Consider the following 23,084-nt stretch of genomic DNA (forward strand, 5'->3'; position numbering starts at 1 on the left):
CGATTTTCATTCAGCCTCAGCGTTTCTGTGCTGTGGGAAACACTTCATGTGTTAAGAGACATGTTTCAGCCAGCAGCTAGTTGGACATTGAAATGCTTGTTTGACAGATGGGGATAAAAGGTGAGTTATTGCAGCAGGGCACTCTGGTCTTTCAGACAAACTTTTGGCTGGGAGAGCTTTGTGTTTACACTGAAAATTCTTTGTTTCCACTCAGAATTGTTCTGTTGACACATAATTACCAACTTTTCGGACCCCCTCAAACTGACACCATCAGGATGGGGGGCACCATGGCTGCATTCACCACTACATCTGAAGACGAGCAACATCACCAGCCTCGCCAGGCACAGCGTGCACTTCTGCCACTTGGAGCTCCACAACACAGTGCTGCGCTACAGGCACCTGCACAAGAGCAATAACAGAGAGAGCGAGGTTGCAGGAGGCACTACCCTCGACAGAGGGTCTATAGACCAAGGCTCAGCTTCCTGGACGTCTCTGAGGAGCAGTGCATATGGAGGCCGAGAGTCAGTTGCCAGGTGGTCGCAGACATCTACAGCCTCCTTCATGCTGAGCAGCTTCCGGCTGGGCTGAGCGGCATCACATTACCCATCACTGTCAAAGTCACCACTGCCCTCAACTTCTTTGCCTCCGGATCATTCCAGGGTGCCAAAGGGGACATCGCCGGGGTCTCTGTCGTCTGCACACAAGTGCATAAGGCAGGTCACCGACGGCTTGTTCCGCAGGGTCTCGCAATATGTCAACTTCCCCATGGACGACCTCAGCCAGACGGAGAGGGCAGTGGGATTCCACTCTGTGGCTGGCTTCCTACGGGTGCAGGGTGCAATCAGTTGCACCCATATAGCAATACGAGCACCTCCACATGAGCCAGGACTGTTCATCAACAGAAAGGGGTATCACTCCATCAACGCTCAGCTTGTTTGTGACCACTGCAAAAGATTCCTTCACGTGTGCACCAGATGCCTTGACAGCTGCCACGATTCCTTCATTCTGAGGGAATCTAACATTCCTGGGCTCTTCCACGCACCAACACCTTTAACGGCTGGCTTGTCGGGGACAAGGGATACCTCCTGCACACGTGGCTTATAACACCTCTGAGGAACCCCATCACCGAGCAACAGCAGCGATACAACGACAGCCACATCGCCACCAGGTCTACAATTGAGCACGCTATAGGGCTGTTCAAGATGCGGTTTAGGTGCCTTGATCATTCTGGGGGAATGCTTCAATACGCACCACACAGAGTGGGACGCATTATAGTAGAGTGTTGTGTCCTGCACAGCATGGCACAACAGAGAGGGGTGCCGCTTGAGGAGGACCCATCCACATCGAAGGGGAGGAGGACGACGAACCCATGGCCAGAGCAGCAGCTCACCTGGCTGCTCGTGAGGCCAGGGAGTCATTGATATGTGAACAGTTCTCCTAACATCAGAATTGTGAAGAGTCCAGTCCTCACACCACCTGGAAAGAGCAGCTCCAACACTAGCACCCCCCGCCCCCTGACCCCCCCCCCCTGCACAAAACAGTCCTGCAACTACACATACACCCACTGTAAATGGGTGGGATCAAGTGTCACCGTTTGTGGTGAAGCTCATGAAAGGGCCCAATCACAAAAGCCAGTCAAGAGTGGGCAAGACGTGGCAGTAGCGGTGATAATGATAACATTTAATGTGAATATAACAAAAACAAAATATAAATGGAAAATATGACCATCTGTCAGACACTCTTGCGCATACCCTTCATGCTCACAAATCCTTAGCCTTCCTTTTCCTACCGCTTCTATTTGGTGCATCACCTGTGGCTGCAGCAGAGGTAGTGACAGGTTGCTCATGTTCATGCCCTGACTGCTTAGATACTTTTGGCCTATGCCCTCTGGGGTTTGGAGACTGTGAGGGCCCCTCCAAAGACTCCTGCACCTGTGCAGTGGCAGACTTGGCCACCTGAAGAGGAGGCAGCATTGCGGATACTGGATGAGAGGTGGGAGTGCTTTGAGTGGCATCCCACTTCCATGCCCCCTTTCGCCATCTTCCCTCTTCTGGGCCAGGCCCCAGTCCTGCTGGAGAACATTTTGGAAGACATGTGTGATGCCTTGTAAAGTCACTTCTAAAGTATCTGTCAGCCTGTTTAAGGCGGCAGAATGTTATTCACCCTGAGTCCGAATGATCATTGTCAGGGCCTGAATGGACTCATTTGTGAAACATGCTTGAAGCTCAACGAAGGCTGCCATTCGCTCCATCGCAGACATTCCCGCACTTACCTGTGCCTCCATTCCACTAATGCAGGAGTTGGACTCCTCTATCCTCTGCACTATTGTGGAGAGTGTGCCTGGCACCTGTTTCAGTACCTCGCAAATGTGCTGCTATCCCTCAATCATTCTCTTTTTAAAGGATTCAGGGTTCAGCATTTGCGTCCAGCTGAGCAGGGCCTGGATAGGAGTGCGCTCACCGATGCAGACTCTCCACAGCTGCCCCTGCCTCCAGTGTCTGCTCGTGCTCACTTGTGTGTGGTGACTCACCAGGTGCCAACCCAACTAACTGACTACTAGGACCCACCGAGGTGTGAGAATCTGCGCTGCTGGCTGGCGTGCTGTGATGTGACGGCACCCTCAGATGCCGGGAGCTTCTCTGAGGAATTGCCCTCTGCCATCACTGTGGTCTTTGAAGGACCTGTAAGAGAACAGAAGGCAATATTAAGCATCATCACATATGTGTCATGTTGTGATGAGCGTACTGAGGTGTTCAACATGTCAAGCATTGTCAACATTAATTCATGTTGTGTATGATGAATGTTAAAGTTGTGCCACGAGACGTTTGTGGGGTGCCAGTCTCTGCGTCCTCAACGGACAGGCACTCGAGGGTGTGGCTGATCTGCAGGGCCTCCTGCTCCGTGTCAGTGAGGAGCACTATTTGTTGTGGTCCCCCTCCAGTCCTTGCCCTCTCGAGTGCATTTTGCACTCTCCTCCTAGAAGGGGAGAAAGTACAGACATGTGAGTGAGTGATGGTAAAGTAGCCAGCTGATGAAAGTGTTGCTTTGGGTGAGGCTGACCGTGAAAGAGATGCATCAGAGGGTCAGTATGAGACAGAGCCGTCACATTGGATGAGGATTGAGGTGAGTGGTAGTGGTGGGGTGACTAATGGGGAGGTGAGGAAGTGCTCAGGAAGTGCAGGTAAGTTGAGGATGAGCCTTAAGTGGATGTGAGGAGTGATGTGATGGAGTAGTCTTGGCAGTGCAGAATAAGTTGGGGGGGAGGGGGGCATGGGGTGATGTGGAACATGGAATGCAGGAGAATCAATAAGTGTACTCACTTTTGCTGATCTAGTTAGGTCATTGAAATGCTTCCTGCACTGGACCCAGGTGCGGGAGATGTTGCTGGTGCTGGTCACCTCCTCTGCCACCTCGAGTAGGCCTTCTTGGTGGCAGAGGTATAGCACTTCCTTCCATCTGCGGGGTAAAACACTTCCCTCCTCCTCCTCACCCTGGCCAGTAGCAGCTGAAATGAGGCAAAATTAAATCTTTGGAGCAGCCTTGCCGCTGTGCTGCTCCATTGTGTCGTTTTGGTCTTTGCTGAAGCAAAAGTCTTTGGAGCAATGGACCTTTAAATAAAGCCACTCCAGCTGACAGCCTGTCATGCAGGTGTGCAGTCTGCCCGCTGCACAGCTTTCGGACACCAAACCCGGAAGCTACGTTAAGGACCACCAATTAACTCGCGATTGTGTGGGAAACGGTAAGATTTTATTAGTCGGGTTACTTGCGCGCTCATTGACCCCCCCCCCCCCCCCCCCCACCACCACTGCCATGCCACCACCATTTGAAAATCGAGCCCTTGGTGTGTGAGAGAAAGGTAACTCGAAATGGAGCGATGTCTATTAATGGGAAGTTGCAGGGGAATACCCTCAGCTTGCATCCCCAGCAATTTTTTCTTTGAAATGGATAAACCTTTGTTGGAATCTTTTTAAGTCTAATTATTTAAATGGAAACTGATGTCATGAAAATTTGGTTGCCTTTCTTATTGGGATGGAGAAGTGCTGATAAAGTTGTGCATCACTTTTGTCATGATGTCACATGTTAGCTTATTAGTATATAATGATGGTACCTATATCATTGATTCATGTGAGATTTAGGAAACACTCTTTCATTAAGTAGTTGGCCCTTTAAATGAATGTAAAAAATGTTTTTTCTAAAAGTTATCTGGTTCAGTACTTACTATTAGATCTGTTCCATTCACATTACCTAGCCCTTAAGGGATGGTTTGATCATTTTCAGCCGGAAATTGCACCATGTTTAAGGGACTATGATATCTGTCCTGTAGATGCTTACCTATTTGGCACTAACTGACCATACAAGTTTAGAAGCTGGAAAAAAATTAGTCTGGTTAGTGGTTGCTGCCACAAACTAAGAAAACAAGAAGTTAGAACAAGTTAAATTCACATTTGTACACCAACAGGGCTAACCAAAAGAACAGCTATTGAGAAGAACTATGTGCAAGACACACATTATTGTTAAAGCCTCAAATCTGCTCCAGTCTGGTAGTAACAAGGCAATGTGCAAACATTCATATGGACAGTGAAGGGGGTGCATCAACCAGATTGGAATTAAGTATACTTACTAAATGAGCAAAACAAGTGAGTTCGATGGTGCATAGCAACCCTGAAAACAAATTGCTCCAGAGTTGAAGAGAGACTACATCAGTTTCAGTGGAACAGTGTTAATGAGTTAAGGAGCCAGTGTTGTCATAATGGGAATTTTTTCAAATAGGCTGCATTCTTGGATGAATTTGCAGTGAAATGTCTCCATGTTAACCGTCTGGGGAGAAGTTCACCCTGCAACAGATTCTCAAGCCTTTCCCAGACTTCTTTTTAGAAAAGATTTTGTGAGGTGACACAATTGTATTTATAGGCTAGAAGATTACTGTGAATGATATTATTATGCAAACACTTAATGGCCTCCTATGAAATTCCTCTTTCTCTTATTTTCATAGAAGCATTAGCCTATTTGAAATAAAATAAATGGATTTACGATGTTGCTGAAAAATGAATTGGATATGAATGCTTCAAGTGTTCATATGATAACATTGCCAACTGTAATTTCCCATTCACTTTTGGGGTGACTTTTATTGCCAGATTTTCGTGCAATGTGTCATAGTCCCTTTAAACTGCAATCGTATGTAGTAGATTGAACATTGTAGAAATATGTATCATTGCATTTTGGTACTTCTCATAGAACGAAGTTTAATTAGACATTTTCTACCAAACCGGATGGAAAGCAAATCAATGTTCTTTTTAATAGAAAGAAAAGTTAGACTGCTGACTAATTGTGCATTTGCATTTCTATATTTTTCAGGTATGAGAATACTAGTGACTTTACTACTAGATACTCTGCCTATGTTAGGCAATGTCCTTCTCCTTTGTTTTTTTGTCTTCTTTATATTTGGGATTGTTGGAGTGCAGCTCTGGGCTGGGTTGCTAAGGAACAGGTGTTTTTTTGAAGACAGCTTTGCAATGTAAGTACTTCTTCCAAAATCACTTAACAAACTGCATGTGAGTTTTTCTGTGATACAGTTTTTGTGAAAGATTTGAATTTCTAACATAGACTAAATGACAGTGGACTGGTCTAGTATAGGATGCACTAACACTACTTTATTACACACCCAAAATCTATCTGGCCTTTACCCTGGCTAAAATAATCTATGACTTTTCCTAAATGTATGTGGTTGAATATTTTCTTAATATTGCCCAATAATCAGTTAAAGTGTATGTATAAGGATAATTCACAGCAGGAAGCTCTGCTTGAAGGGAGATGATTTGTACATCCTGAGGATGGTAGTTTTTGGTTTATGTGAACCTTCAGGTCAAATGAGAGCTTTCTCCTCTATCTAAACCATGATGGACTTGACCTTGACAGTGATATTAGTGCAAACATTGTGAAAACTTTATTTCCTTACATTTGCGTTCCTGAGATGATATGCCTACACTTGCACTGAGCAGCTGTGAGCTTTTGGAAGAAGCTGCAGCACAAAATTGTGTACAGCCAGTATAAGCTGCCCACTGCGAGTGAGGTAACATGATTTAATGTGTTTCACGTTTGCCGATCAGGTTATTACAACAAGGGCACAAGTCACAAAGTAATACGTCTTCTCATACAAGCCACTGGTAAATTCTGCAGGGATTGTATAGTGGCTTATAGCTGTTTGCAAAGTTTCTCTGGCGGTTTCGCTGGTCTCCCATCAGGGTTACAGTGGGAGGCTGCGAGCAGCCCCGTGGAATTGCAGGGCCACTGATTGCTCAAATAGGAAACACTGCTCACCATTCTTGAGCTTTTTCAACCCCTCTTCCAAACTTGATATGCTCGCTACATATTTGTCCAGCATATAATTAGTAACCTTCATTATACTAAAATTATATCTATGGATTGAGATTTTGGAAGGGCATAGAACATTATTAAGAAGTGGCCATCAAAAAGTTAGGTAAAGATGAGGAGAAAGTTAAGCAGGAATTGCAAGACTGCAGATGCCAACTATATTGATTTTCCTTTTTTAAAAAATACTTCAAGTATTTTGAGCCCGATGTTAGCAGGGCTGCTGGTTCTCGGCGGGGGGGCTATCGGGCGCGTGGGTAACGCGCCCGGTGAAATTAGTCAGCTCCCCGCGCGATTGTAGCATCCAATCCACTAATTGGATCCACTTACCTGGTCCTCCGGGTTCCCCACTGCTGATCTGCGCGTCGGGCGGGCTGCGCATGCGCAGTAAGATGTGTCAGTTGGAGGAGCTCTATTTAAAGGGGAAGTCCTCCGCTGACAGATGCTGCAACAAACAGAAAAAATTACAGCATGGAGCAGCCCAGGAGGAAGGCTGCTCCCAGTTTAATGATGCCTCACTCCAGGTATCAATACATGGGGTGAGGAGGAGGGGGAGGACAGAGATCTTCCTCCCAGCGGGCGGGAGGAAGCGGCCTGCCTCTGCCACCAGGAAGGCCTGGCTCGAGGTGGCAGAGGAGGTCACCTGCACCACCAACATATCGCCCACCTGCATACAGTGCAGGAGGCGCTCCAATGACCTCAGTAGGTCAGCCAAAGTGAATACACTTACTCTGTCCCCTACACTCCGTCTGCCACATCACCACCCCCAACCCACATCTCCTTCTGCACTGCCAACACTACTCTGTCACATCACCCCTCATACCCACTCAATCCTCATCCTCATCGTACCTGCACCTACTCACCTCGCCAGTACTCACCCCGCCACTACCACTCAACCCAATCCTCATACAATCTCATGGCTCTATCTCATACTCACCCTCTCATGCATCTCTTTCACGGCCAGCCTCACTCAACCTGCCACTACATGTGCTGCAGCCACAGGGCATGCATCACATATGTGCAGTAGGCAGTGTAAGGCAAACGTGTCGTGAGCATGAAGGGGATGCACAAGGGTGTTTGAGGGTTTGTCATGGTTGTTACTTATATTGAATTTCTGACCAACTCACATCACATATTATATTGGCACCACTACTGCCATGTCGTCGCAAATCTTGTCTGGTCTGTGCAATAATGCCCTTTCCTGAGGATCACTATGAAGACCCACAACTGATGCCACCCATTGTGTCACTGCAGAGTGGGTGTAGGTGTATTTGCAGGGCTCTTTTGTGCAGACGGCTGAGAGACGTCGGCGATGTCCCCGGTTGCACCCTGGAAGGATGCGGAGGAGAGGTTGTTGAGGGCAGTGGTGACTTTGACAGCGACAGGTAAGAAGATGGTGCTCGTGCCAGCCGGGAGCAGCTTGGCATGAAGGAGGCTGCAGATGTCCACGACTATATGTCGAGTGACTCTGAGCCTCCGTGTGCACTGCTGCTCAGAGAGGTCCAGGAAGCTGAGCCTCGGTCTGTGGACCCTGTGGCGAGGGTAGTGCCCTCTGCAACGCATCTCTCTCTGCGGTAGCCCTCCCTCCTGCTGTGCAGGTGGATGTGTCACAGCACTCTGTTGTGGAGCTCCAAGTATCAGAGGTGGACGGCGTGGATGGCGAGGCTGGCGATGCTGTTCGCCCTCCGAGGAGGTCATGACTGCAGCTACAGCGGCCCCCATCCGGAAGATGTACATCTGAGGGGGTCCGCAAGGTAGGTACATGTGTCTGGACACCGGGGTAAGTGTGTAAGTTGGTAACTTTGATTGTCAGGAGGAGGATAGTGGAGGCCAAACTTTGCCCCAAGTGACAGAGTGGCCTCCTGCAATGAGTGAGGGTCTCCCCCCCCCCCCCCCCCCACACCTGTCAAATGGACCTTTGCAGCTGCCACAGGCTGACAGCTGCAACAGGTCCATTTGAACTAGGAGTGTTTACCCCAGTGTGGGAAACAGTCCCAGTTTGCTCTAAAATCCCACCCCTCCTCACATAATCCCTTAATCAGATCAGTTAATGACCTGAAATACCTAAATAAATACTTTCAATTGGCATCCCGCTGGCTTTAATTGCCTGCGGGATTCCCACCAGCGGGGGCTGCGCGCGCACGCCGGCGCGTCAGCGGGGAACCCGGAAGTGCGCGTGTTCGAGGCGGGCTCCGGTCCCGCTCCGGGATTTCATGATTTTCGGGGCCCCCCCCCCGCCAGGAATGCACCCGATAGCGGGTGCTAAAATGCTGCCCTATATGTCCAAGACCGCACTGTAAGGTTTTCATGCTTGGTTAGTAAAATAACAGTAAAGTTAAACCAAATTGCTCTACAAAAGCACGCTTTGATGTAATTTCTTATATAAAGCCGGTTGGCATCAGTTCACTCAAGGAACCTTAGGGGAATTGACCTTGAATTAAATGGCTCCGAATTTATTTACCACCCTTGGTGAGTTTGTGGTTTAAAATTAATGTATAGGCATTTTTGGTGGTGGATTCTAAGGCAGGACCTGTTACTGTCGGGACTCTGCCCTGCAATGGTTGCCCATTGCGACCTGGGCCTTCCAGATGTGTATTCAACGATGCTGCTGGAAGTTCATTAGCATTTACTAAAATGAGGAGGAATGGCATTGGACTGGTGCCCCCATTACACCAAAGGGTACCTTGGAATGAATTCATTGATGTGTACCTAGTGAAACATCATTCCCAGCTTCTCTCCTCTCCCATCCCTCCAAATACCATTCCCAACTTTTACCCCCTTAGCATTCTTGAGAGTGCTCCCAAATATAGTGGTTGCAGTCCCGATCATTGGGGCTGGGAGTGGGATTAAGAGGAGACAGGGACCTGTTTTTGTGCACCAGCTACTGGACTCAGGAGTAATGGGGCTATGGGGAAAGGGGTCTAGCTGCATTGATTTTTGTCAGCAACTCCTGATACACTAACCATTCCCCCAAAATTCTGATGTCTGAATGATATTTACCTTATGTTGAAACCATCACATTTCATACATGGGTCTGTAAGATTTAATTTGATCCTTATTTGGGATGACTGAGCCACGGTGAACAAAGAGACACTGATGTCAAATGGTAAAACCAGGGACACATATAAAAACAAAGACAGTAGAATTCACCAACATAAAAGATCAGATCTTCAAAAGAAAGCAGGTTTACATTGGGAGCCTCTTAATGAGGCCATGGTCTTCATCATCAGCAGATGTTTTAAACATTCATTAGTTGAATCCATCATCCCTTTTAAGCGAGCACCATTGTATAATGCATTTCAATCCTGATGGGCACTTACAGGAAATGTGAACCATCATCAATGTAAAGGCCTCTACCGGACTTGCATTCTGTGATCAGATAGTATACGCCTGTCCCACCAAACTCCTTAAAGAGGAAGACAATTTTAGGGGTGTATTTTCTTGATCGAAGTTCTTCCCCTTTTTATATTAGAAAGCGATACTCTTCCATGAATTTTTTTTTGACATTTTTCAAAAACATTGATTTTGTTGCTATCATGGAGACCTTCGAGTATTCAAATCAAATCCATGGTGGAGACAAAATTAAAGCTTTTTAAAAAATCCTCAAAGGTATTTCAGGTAAAGGTACTTTCTTTTACAAAAATTGGTTTAGGAAAAGAAAGTACTCCCCCCCAATGATCACTTCCCCTTTAATTAAGCCTAACGGCAACTGCCATAATTTGTGAAAAAAAACAGGGCACAGCTGCTGCTTAGCATATTCTTTCCACTCACTTACTCAAAACAAAATCAAAAGCAAAATACTATGGATGCTGGAAATCTGAAATAAAAACAGAAAATGCTGGAAATACTCAGCAAGTCAGGCAGCATCTGTGGAGAAAGAAACAGAGTTAGTGCTTCAGGTTGATGACCCTTCGTCAGAACTGGAAGAAGTTGAAGGTTAAACAGTTTTGAAGCAAGTACAGAGCTAAGGAAACTCTTGATGACTCTTGACCCCCCCCCCTCGTCGACTGATGACCCCTGACCCCCGAGCCCAACCCCAACCCCCCCCCCAAATTTAAGACTTACCTGCTCGCAGCCACTTCCTGGCTCCTCTCCCATCTGACTGACGGCCAGCCTGTCAATCTGGCTGGCCTGTAGGCCAGGAAACCGACCAAAAAAAAAGAAAATTGTAAGGGTGTCTGGGAAATCCGTACTTCAGGGTTAAAATTTACCCCAATGTCTCTATTGAATTTGCAGACAGAAGAATGTCAAAAGAACATGTTAGACATTTGTATGCTGATATTGCAAACAAAAATTTCTAGGTCAATGAGTCTTGCTTTAAAGATCATCCATTTAGATGCCTATCAGTCCATAGCAATCACTTAAGGGGATAAATTTAACCTAACTCGCCAGGCGGAAAATCCACAGGATCGGGTCGATCACCGGTTTTACACCTCGCCCAATATTACTTTCCATCGACTTCAGTGGAGAGTAAAATCGTGCGGGGTATACAACCAGCGTTGCCCCCAATCCCGTCAGTTTCTCGATAAGTGGGTTGGGTTAAAATTGACACCCCAAATGTCAGTTTCAACGTTAAGTAAATAAGCTACAGTTTAGTTGGTGGTTTAAAAAAACTATCAACTTCTACAGACTCCAAAATCAACTCCAAAGTGGGAAACCACTCCTTTAATCTGTTAGTTTATTAAAGACAGGACAAATGGCAGGCTGATTCCTTTGTGAGTCTCTTCCACTCTCTGTTCAATCAATAGGAACATGCATATTGTGAGGTGACACAGGTGAGGTATCAACTTTTTCCCATATAGGATTCTTTGTTGATAACTGATGAAACTCAACAAACACATGGCTGCCTGACGTGCATCAGCCAGCACCTGGGAGCACGTGTTATAAAAGGTTACGACTCATAATGCAGGTGTTAGTGATGTATAGCAGGCTGAACTAAATATGGTGAGGCTGTGGTTTAGAAATCAGCTCAAGCACTAGGATAACTCAGGCATTTGATTATAAATTGAAATAGGTTATGTTATCTCATAATAATTCATGCTGCCATCATAGTTGGAATAACGTGTTTTTTTTGAAAAGACAGTGTTGTATTAGACGGGGGTGAAAGGACAATGGTGAATTGGGCAGGGGTCAGAAGAGTGATGAGGCTGTTCATAGGACACAAGAGGTTTTGGGTTCTGAGGATAACAGAACAGATCTGACTTTGCTTCCACCAGGGAACATTGAGCCAGAATTTGCTGGAAACTTGCGCCATACTAACGGCGCATCTATGGCGTATGCTGTTACTATGGCACAGGTTTTCCAGGAAATTCTGGCAAAGATGACTCATACCTCTCTGTGCTGTGAACCTCACTGAATCAGTGGGAGTTCCACTATCACAGCTCCGCACCTCCCCTATAAAATGAATGGCGATGCCCAATTTGCTGCATTAACGCTGCTTTGACCGCTGCAGCCACTTAAACTGAACCAGAATGATGCTGGTGATCTGCAAGGAAAATGAATGCAAAATTTCATTGAAGAACTTCAACAAGCTGGAGAAGGCACTGTCTTAGTAAGTGTTAAACTAACTTAACAGCAATTATATTTAGTAGAATAAACACAAATTGAGATGTATATGTGCAGATAGCCGAGCCAGTTGAACATCCTATAGTTGAAGTCTCTGGCTAACCCGAAGCAGAATATTTACCCTTTTGAAAATATCAAGGAATTTAACAATAACTTTTTAAATGACGATGACAGTTGTTTTAGTTTAATGGTTCATTCACCCAATCTGGGAACACAGGATTTGAAATGAGTTGGTAGCAGGTCTGTAGGTATCACCTGGCCACTTCCTGGTCGCCCTTTCTGATCGGTCTCTTGCAGCTCACGGCTGATCCTCCATCATCCAGTTCTCTTTAATCAATTATGATTTAACATTTAAGTTAGGGTAAACACCCAAATAATTTATTTAATACAGCATGGTATCCTAGCTGGAGATTGCCACATCTTCTTAGCTTTTTAACTGTTAGCATTTAGGGATCAATTTAGGGATCAAGCCTTAGGTTGCGCCACTTCCAAATTGCTACTGTCCTTGCTGTGGCATATTCTAACGAGTTCTCCAGCAGGTTTGGCATAAATTCGCCTCTGGAGGATCGGGCTGCACAACTGTCTAAATTATGGCGTTCATCGTTTCAACAAATTATGGGCCATTGGCTTTAAAAGAAGGAAAACCATAGTTAATATGGTTATTTAACTTAAACTATGAGAACAAAACCAAAGGACACAAATACAAAATTGTCAAGCTTCAATGGAGGCTAGAGGTTAGAAAAAAACTTTTTTCACCACCAAGTTGTAAATATAGACTATCGTGAGCAGTAACGTTGCATTGAATAACTAGTTTTTAAAAAGTTGGATAATTATGTAATTAAGAATGGGATTGAAGGTCATCAGCATAAGTAAAGTAGACTATCAAATACTCTGTGCAGCAATTCTTTTGAAGTCCAGTTGGGACCACGGAAATGTCTACTGTGGAATGAAACTGGCCAGGGTTGGATAAGGTAGATTATAATGTCAAATTCATATCTTGGAATTTCACTTGATTACATTTGCAAGTCAGAGAGAAATTTCAAAGAGTCTTATCTTTCTGGAAGCTTCACTTGTGATTAGTCTCCTCTTTCAAGACATGAAAAGTTAGAAATGACTGTTGATGATATTAGCAGACGAACGCTTAAAATAAACCATGCCTTGTCAAAATAGCGAGACAGATGAATGCCATACAGATGCATTAAACGTCCCTCTGCAAATATCAACAACGGTAATTTTGAGCCTTATGTAAGTTGAGTTTATTGCTATTTATACTGGCCATGGTCTTTAGTGGGCTCATTGGGCAAAAGACTTTCTTGTTTTATATAGTTAGAGAAGGCAACAAGTGGCTTCAAACTTCCCCAAAAATACCCAACACACAAAAAGAGTACTTTCTCCCTCAAAGTTCATTAATTCTGACTTCATTTCAAATAATAAAGGCATGGATACAAGTTTAATTTGCTAACAGAAGCACAGATCTAAAAAAAATATTTAAAGTGAATATGTGTACTTGTCAAGATGAGGGATGCTTGTGCTTTTTCACCTGTGTCAATATCCAGTAACCTCATGTTAAATGTAGAACAGTCCAGATATAGACGTAATAGGGTAGGGTAGCATAGTGGTTATGTTACTGGACCAGTAATCCAGAGGCCAGGACTAATAATCTGAAGTCATGAATTCAAATCCCCCAGCTGGGAATTTTAAATTCAATTAATTAAATAAAACTAATTTTTAAAAAAATTCTTGATATCAGTAATGGTGGCCATGAAACTACCGGATTGTCGTAAAAACCCATCTGGTTCACTAATGCCCTTCAGGGAAGGAATCCTGCCGTCCTTACGCGTTCTGGCCTATATGTGACTCCAGACCCACAGCAATGTGGTTGATTCTTAATTGCCCTCTGAAATGGCCCAGCAAGCCACTCAGTTGTAAAATCTTGCTTAAAAAAAGTCATAATAAGAATAAAACCGGACGGACCACTCGGCATCGGACCACTAGGCACCGGACACGACAAAGGCAAACCAAACCCAGTCTACCCTGCAAAGTCTTCCTCACGAACATCTGGGGACGTGTGCCAAAATTGGGAGAGCTGTCCCACAGACAAGTCAAGCAACAGCCTGACATAGCCATACTCACAGAATCATACCTTTCAGCCAACATCCCAGACTCCTACATCTCCATCCCTGGGTATGTTCTGTCCCACCGGCAGGACAGACCAACCAGAGGTGGCGGTACAGTGATATACGGTCAGGATGGAGTGGCCCTGGGAGTCCTCAACATTGACTCCGGACCCCATGAAATCTCATGGCATCAGGTTAAACATAGGCAAGGAAACCTCCTGCTGATTACCACCTACGGTCCTTCCTCAGCTGATGAATCAGTCCTCCTCCATGTTGAGCACCACTTGGAGGAAGCACTGAGGGTAGCAAGGGCACAGAATGTACTCTGGGTGGGGGACTTCAATGTCCATCACCAAGAGTGGCTTGGTAGCACCACTACTGACCGAGCTGGCCGAGTCCTGAAGGACATCGCTGCAAGAATGGGCCTGCGGCAGGTGGTGAGCAAACCAACACGAGGGAAAAACCTAATTGACCTCATCCTCACCAATTTACCTGTCGCAGATGCATCTGTCCATGACAGTATTGGTAGGAGTGACCACTGCACAGTCCTCATGGAGATGAAGTCCCGTCTTCACACTGAGGACACATCCAATGTGTTGTGTGGCACTATCACCGTGTTAAATGGGATAGCTTCAGAACAGATCAAGCAGCTCAAAACTGGGCATCCATGAGGCGCTGTGGGCCATCAGCAGCAGCAGAATTGTATTCCAGCACAATCTGTAACCTCATGGCCTGGCATATTCCTCACTCTACCATTACCAACAAACCAGGGGATCAACCCTGGTTCAATGAGGAGTGTAGAAGAGCATGCCAGGAGCAGCACCAGGCATACCTAAAAATGAGATGCCAACCTGGTGAAGCTACAACTCAGGACTACTTGCATGCTAAACAGCAGAAGCAGCATGCTATGATCAGAACTAAGCGATTCCACAACCAACGGATCAGATCAAAGCTCTGCAGTCCTGCCACATCCAGTCATGAATGGTGGTGGATAATTAAACAACTAACGGGAGAAGGAAGCTCTGTAAACATCCCCATCCCCATCCCCAATGATGGCGGAGTCTAGTACGTGAGTGCAAAAGACAAGGCTGAAGCGTTTGCAACCATCTTCAGCCAGAAGTGCCGAGTGGATGATCCATCTCGGCCTCCTCCCGATATCCCCACCATCGCAGAAGGCAGTCTTCAGCCAATTCGATTCACTCCACGTGATATCAAGAAACGGCTGAGTGCACTGGATACAGCAAAGGCTAAGGGGCCCGACAATATCCCGGCTGTAGTGCTGAATAAATATGCTCCAGAACTAGCCGCGCCTCTAGCCAAACTGTTCCAGCACAGCGACAACACTGGCATCTACCCGACAATGTGGAAAATTGCCCAGGTATGTCCTGTCCACAAAAAGCAGGACTAATCCAATTCGCCCAATTACCGCCCCATCAGCCTATTCTCAATCATCAGCAAAGTGATGGAGGGTGTCGTCGACAGTGCTATCAAGCGGCACTTACTCACCAATAACCTGCTCACCAATGCTCAGTTTGGGTTCCGCCAGGACTACTTGGCTCCAGACCTCATTACAGCCTTGGTCCAAACATGGAGAAAAGAGCTGAATTCCAGAGGTGAGGTGAGAGTGACTGTCCTTGACATCAAGGTAGCATTTGACCGTGTGTGGCACCAAGGAGCCCTAGTAAAATTTAAGTCAATGGGAATCGGGGAAACTCTCCAGTGGCTGGAGTCATACCGAGCACAAAGGAAGATGACAGTGGTTGTTGGAGGCCAATCATCTCAGCCCCAGGACATTGCTGCAGGAGCTCCTGAGGGCAGTGTCCTAGGCCCAACCATCTTCAGCTGCTTCATCAATGACCTTCCCTCCATCATAAGGTCACAAATGGGGATGTTTGCTGATGATTGCACAGTGTTCATTTCCATTCACAACCCCTCAGATAATGAAGCAGTCCGTGCCTGCATGCAGCAAGACCTGGACAACATCCAGGCTTGGGCTGATAAGTGGCAAGTAACATTCGCGCCAGACAAGTGCCAGGCAATGACCATCTCCAACAAGAGAGAGTCTAACCACCTCCCCTTGACATTCAACAGCATTACCATTGCCGAATCCCCCACCATCAACATCCTGGGGGTCACCATTGACCAGAAACTTAACTGGACCAGTCACATAAATATTGTAGCTACAAGAGCAGGTCAGAGGCTGGGTATTCTCTGGCGAGTGACTCACCTCCTGACTCCCCAAAGCCTTTCCACCATCTACAAGGCACAAGTCAGGAGTGTGATGGAATACTCTCCACTTGCCTGGATGAGTGCAGCTCCAACAACACTCAAGAAGCTCGACACCATCCAGGACAAAGCAGCCCACTTGATTGGCTCCCCATCCACCATCATAAACATTCACTCCCTTCGCCACCGGCACACTGTGGCTGCAGTGTGTATCATCCACAGGATGCACTGCAGCAACTCGCCAAGGCTTCTTCGACAGCACCTCCCTAACCCGCGACCTCTACCATCTAGAAGGACAAGGGCAGCAGGCGCATGGGAACAACACCCCCTGCACATTTCTCTCTAAGTCACACACCATCCTGACTTGGAAATATATCGCCGTTCTTTTATCGTCACTGGGTCAAAATCCTGGAACTCCCTTCCTAACAGCACTGTGGGACTACCTTCACCACACGGACTGCAGCGGTTCAAGATGGCCGCTCGCCACCACCTTTTCGAGGGCAATTATTGATGGGCAATTAATGCTGGCATCGCCAGTGACGCCCACATCCCATGAATGAATTAAAAAAAAGCATAGTGTAAAACTCCATTTCTGCTGGCTGAACCATGTGCCTTCACCCCACCCCCCTAATGCAACAACGTGAATTTTCCCATTTCCTTTGCCAGCCGCCTTTGTGATCTCTCTAACTAAGCTGATCAGTTTTCCAGCAAGTTCTGTATTGAGACTTCCCTGAATTAACTTCATGCAAGATCCTGACACCTTGCAGAGAGAGGTGACTTTCACCCTATCAGCCTGTGCTTGATTTGAACACACATCCCGTTGGTGAAAGGACAGTATGTTAACCGTATAACGTTGCTAGACCTCTACTATGTTTTTCTTAGCCTGTATATTAACAGTATAAATTTTAAAATCACATCATGGTGAAGCATTTTGGGGTTCCAATGTATCATGGTAGGATAGGACATGGGCTGGCGCTCAAGGTTCCCCATGTGGTGAATCTGCAGCCTACCCCATACTGTCATCAGTACCAAGCTGTAGAAACCCAACACTAATTGACAGTCATTAGGGACAGTATAGTTCTTTACTGCTCCACTGACAATATGGCCACAGAACTCTAACCTCCTATTGCACTATAACTGTTATGCTATCAGGATGCTCAAACAGTTGAAAGACCTACATAAATCTACTCCTCTCCAGTGACAAACCAAGTAAAATAGTTGGTCCTGAATTTGACAGCAGAGAAATCCTCAATAGGCTTTGGTTGCTGAATTGGCACTATAATATATGTGCTGCATTCAGTGCACAACACTTTTGTTCTGCTGGAACATAGTCTGAAAAACAGTGATTTTCCAACTGGCTTATAGACTGCTGGATACACAACTCTGTTATTACTCTATCAGTGTTGTTTTGTCCTTTCAGTGTGCTGTACAGATTTTAAAAAATGAAATGGACATAGTTAAGATTCTTTCACCTTTTTGTAAAGCTGTGAAAATGATGCAAGGATATTGTTTATAAGATATAAGATAAACGTAGGATTTTGGGCAGTCTCAAAGATATCAATGGCAGCATTTTTATATTTATACTTTGGAATTTCACTAATTACTTGTATATTTTGGGAGATAATTTGTTTACTAGAAATCTGAAATCAATGGAGTAAAAATTTGTCTCGGCCCGGTCTTGCACAATGCCACTCGTTGCTCTGATAAACAGAAACCAGATATCTTGTACAGGCGAGCAATGAGGGCCACAATAGGAGACAAATCTATAATAAGATGTATATACATGAAAGCAAGGAGCATTAGAAGTAGGATGCTTGAACTGTAGCCTTTATGGCAGTAGGGAATGTGGTAGCAATATTAGAACCTGATCCTTGAGAATAATAATGAAGGCAACATATAAGTGTATAGAGTGTTGAGGAGAGATCGAGTAGACAGGAAAGATGATGATGTAGCCCTCTATCAGGAACATCCTGAAAAGTGGAAACTATACAAAGAAACTAGTTATCTTGGCCATGCTTTATATGCAGGATATAGAAGTATGCTACAGGCCACCAGGTCAGTTTTCTGTAGGAAGAAATAGGAAGTGTATGTGAAAACAGGATTGTTATTTTAATAGAGGATTCAATCAACCAAATGGGAATATCCAAGTGGTTTTGAGTCTAAGTTAGTGAGTGTAATACATGGATACTTTGTAACCAAGTGCAATAGGAAAGCCACAAGAGATGATAAGTGACCCACATAACATGCAGGAAGTGAAAGTCATGGCACCCTAGGTAAATAGAGACCACAGAATGACTAAGTTCAACATGACCCGGAACTCAGAAATACTGAGGACAAAGAGCTAGTTATTTTCAAGGAAATGAGGGAAACGCTTAATCAAGTTGATTGGGAGGGATTCTTCAACAACACTTAAGTCAAGAACAAGTGGAACACCTTTAAAGACACAATGCAAGATAAATAATGCAGAAGAATTAGCAAGCAGAGACTAAAGAAGGTTGACCCTAAATGGATTAACAAATCAGTCAGAAGTGTAAGAAGAAGGAAAAATACCTCTACAAATCTTGCGGAGAAAAGTGAAAGAGTAATTGGGATAAATATAGAACCATATAGAAGAAAAATGTTAAAAGTTTGATCAAAGAGGAAAAGATGGCCCTGAAAAAGCATAAATACAGATATAAAACATACAGTAAGAAATTCTTTCAGTACTATGACAATAAAAGGACAATCAGAGAAGAGGTACTAATGGGGCTGAAATTGAGGATGAACATTAAATAGTTAATATATTAAATGATTACTTTCTTCAGGTACTAACTAGGAAGACATGAGAAACATGCCCTCCCTAACTATATATAATCCAAGCAAAACTTCAATGTAAATAAGATAGATGTTGTAGACAGGCTACAAGGACCCAAAACAAATAAATTCCAGGGATGGAAGGCATTTATCCTCCAGTACTATGAGAGACAAAGGATGAGATTTGTGAGGTCCTGGCAGACATTATGAGCAAGCAGATATGTCACATCATATGTCACATTTTCCATCATTGCACTATAGCAACGCTAGATGCAAGGAACACCAACATGTAACTATCCAGTGTTTCAATGATGGGTGGAGATGCATTTAAAGAGCCCCTTTCCAGGAGTGCAATCAATCTTGGGAAGATTTAATGAAGTCATGAAAAAGTAGTTAAACGTTAGGTCAATAAAGTTGTTAATAAAGCTTAAAATAGAACATATTTTGGCTTAGGAAAAATGTGTTTACTTGCTCTTAGAAGGAGGAAAAAGAGATGTTGGGGTTTTGATGGATTTTGGAGCTCTGAATTGCAGTTTAAAGCCTTAATTTGATATGTGGACATTCTCTTTTCAAATGTTATGGCAGAGTGACTGGAATATTGCCGTAAATTTATAAAGGACTGATAACCCCCTGGCTGAATCACCCTTTGTCCCTCTATGGGACTGGCAATAGATTAGCTTATCATGGTCTCTAGTTGAAATTTAAATTCTTTTTGCTAGTTTGACATGAACCCTTACCTTACTGTGGCATAACTCAAAGCATGCTCAGTGATAGATTCTCCAAAAGGACTGCGGCTTATGTCAGCTGAAAACCTAAATCCTTTCTATGATTTGTTTTGACTTTCAGTTCAACATGGCACAATATTGAAAGAAGCCAACTGAGTAATATTGGATCAAAAATAGTAGAATGCTAGAGAAATTGCCTATGTGAGCAACAAAGTGTAATTTCCTCAAAAAAATAAAGCTTGATGTTACATGCATTAAAAATTAAATGCATGGAAGCATTAAAGGTCTTTCTATGTCTGTTATTTAGTGCAGTTAGATTACTGGATTTAAATGATCTACCTAAACAGGAATGCAACAAAAGTAGCATGATAGCATGTGCAAATTTTCTATCACATTCCAAGTGTACTAAATGTTATACTATGAACAGAATTTAGACTTTGACTGCTGAAAATGCCCTCATAGATAAGAGCTGTGACTTGATATGTAGCACCCAATATTTTGTCATGGTAAATATCCATGTGCTATTATTATAAAAACAGCGGGGGTTACATTGGATAACTCCCAAAACTGGGGGCGGGGGTCGCGGTGCGGGATTAACCCACGCCCAGTTGTTGAGATGCAGACAGCACATAACATTCGTGCTGCCTGGTGATTTACTGATTGCTGCGTCCAGCTATCCCGACCTGCGCTGTTGAGTGGCTGCTCACAAGCAGAGGGCCCAGATATCGCGAGTGGCTAGCACCACTTAAAGACAGCCTGACACTCTTAAAGGGAAGGTGCATTGTGGCTACAGGAAGTTGTGGAAGTCGATTGGGAAGTGAATCTGTGCTGCAATATAATGCAGCATGGCGATGGTGGGACCTTTGGAATTTTTAATGAGCATAACTGGGCTGCTCAACATTTGCGGGACTCTGATATTTGCAAAATATAAGATACGGGTCCGCACGTAGTCTGAACAGAGATCAGACATCGCACACGTAAAACACAGATGCAGGTCCCATCCCTATGTTTACAAACTGTTGAGTTATTTTAAACATTGAATTATGGTTGCGCACTATTAAATCCCACATCCTCCAATCTGCATGCCAGACCCCACCAATCTGCCAATCTGAGTTTGTACCGGGCCTACGAGAGAGCGTGCACCAAGGTTGTCTGATGATGCACTAGAGGCCTTGGAGCAAGAGGTGGACAGAAGTAGGAGCATCCTATATCCGCAAAGGGGCCAAGAGGCCCTCCAGACATATGCTGTTGAGGCAGTAGGGGACAATGTCAATGCCAGGCGCATAGCACCACAAACATGGGTGCAGTGCAGGAAGAAGTGCAGTGATTTGACACAAGTGGTCAAGGTGAGTGGGGTCAACTGTCAAGTGGTATCTCCTACCAACTGCACCATTAGCTGCATCCACTGCTCCACGCACTAGACCCCCCCATCACCCAACTACCAACAAACTCTTTCCATCAGGACTCAACTCTTCCAATCAGATGCTTCCTCTCACCCTCACACATTACCACCGTTGCAAGCTGCACACTCACAGGTCACACGCACTGGCAGCTATTCAACCATGTTAGCCACATCATCCAAACATCTTGCAGGACGCTCACTGACACACGTCCCGCTTTCTTGCAGGAGAAGGTAGCGCATAACAGGAGGCATAAGTAGCGTGGCTCCATTGAACATGAACCTGCTGTCCACTCTCAGGATGACAGCATTCCTGTCCCACCCCTGCCACTCTGCCAGTGCTCTTGCTGTTGCCTGTTAGCTAGCCAGTCCACTCCCTGTAGAATATTGAAACTTTATTATAGGAAGATAGGAACAGGAGTAGGCCATTTAGCCCCTCGAGCCTGTTCCGCCATTCAATGAGATCATGGTTGATATGTGGCCTAATTCCATATACCCATCTTAGCCCCATATCCCTTAATACCTTTGGTTAAAAAAAATCTATCAATCTCAGATCTAAAATTAACAATTGTGCTAGCACCAACTGCCATTTTCCGCAGAGCATTCCATACTTCTACCACCCTTTGCACGTAGAAGCGTTTCCTAACTTGACTCCTGCAAGTCCTGGCTCTAATTTTTAGGCTTTGTCCCCTAGTCCTCTCATTCAACTATAGGAGCCCTCCAAAAACAGGGACAAATGCATCAGCAGCCAGAAGTAATAATCCAGCAACTAACCTGTAACTCCTGCATGATCCCTTTTAAGTAGCGCTGGTGAGGGTCCTCCATGCTGTTTAAGACCTGTTCAGCTGTGCGAGGTTGAGACAGTACATTTGCTGGATCGTTGAGTTCCAAAATTACATCTGCCCCTTTAAATTAGCGTTGTACACTGATCAACCGCATATTCTCCCTACTTCACATGGTGCAGGCATTTATTATCTGTGCATGCACGAACGCCTTTACCAATATGGCATCTGGCGCATGTCACACTACAAGTGTGCGCGTGCATTCCGGACGCCATTTTGGGTCCTTAGGACGCGACCCAATTTAGACCCCTTCATATCTATGTACACCTCCTGTCCATCACACTTTAGATATCACACCTTTGTGTCACACTCTGGTGTCATACGTCACGTGCCACACTTGGTATAGACAAATTATATGAAAATTTCTTGCAGCTGGTTGGCTGAAATTTCATATTTAGAAAGGAGCAACAAATCAGAACTAGGTGAGAAGGGATCAAAATCTATTAAAAAGCAGAAACCGAATCAGGAAAAAAATTATTTCTTCTGAAATCTTTCTCTGCCACTTATTTCCCTCCCAAACTCAAATATCCAAAATAAGGATTCTAACATAATAAAAATCATTAAAAATGTCATATTTCATAATAACATGATTAAATTTACCTATAAAGTTGAATCTTGTGCTTTTGAATAGTTGAATTCACATTTGACACAAAGGCCTCAGCCTTTCTCAAAAGCCTGTGATTGGAGTTGACATCTTTGAAGAGCTATCACTGCATCAGTTGAAGGGAAGTACAAGTGCTTCTGTGTCTGTGATTTTGAAAATCCTGCAGTCTCAATGTGAACAATGTGGCGAATCTATCAGTATGCATTAGTATGATTCCCAGTATGGAACAATTGGAAGCATATTTTTTCTCCGCCTGTAACAGCACTTTATTTTTGTTTTTCCAAATGATTTCAAAAGAAACTGAACCATTTTTCAGGCAACTATTTTCACGTTTTTCATCTAGTTCCCGGACCAAACAGCAATTAAACTCAGTGACCTTTGAACTTGTTTACTCAATAATAATTAGACTTAATAGTCTTTAATGGATGCAACTTCACCTTAATA

The 23,084-nt window shown here is 44.7% G+C and overlaps 1 protein-coding gene across 1 annotated transcript in view; it reads left to right on the plus strand.

The window, feature by feature from the left end:
* Positions 1-23,084, plus strand: part of cacna1ha (calcium channel, voltage-dependent, T type, alpha 1H subunit a) — a 231,528-nt gene that overhangs the window by 25,482 nt on the left and 182,962 nt on the right. Inside the window, exon 4 of the mRNA XM_068003426.1 lies at positions 5,356-5,515. Coding sequence (XP_067859527.1) covers positions 5,356-5,515 — 160 coding nt within the window. The remainder of the gene's footprint in view (positions 1-5,355; positions 5,516-23,084) is intronic.

This window comes from Heptranchias perlo, chromosome 22 (assembly GCF_035084215.1).
Source record: "Heptranchias perlo isolate sHepPer1 chromosome 22, sHepPer1.hap1, whole genome shotgun sequence".
NCBI classification, from domain to species: domain Eukaryota; kingdom Metazoa; phylum Chordata; class Chondrichthyes; order Hexanchiformes; family Hexanchidae; genus Heptranchias; species Heptranchias perlo.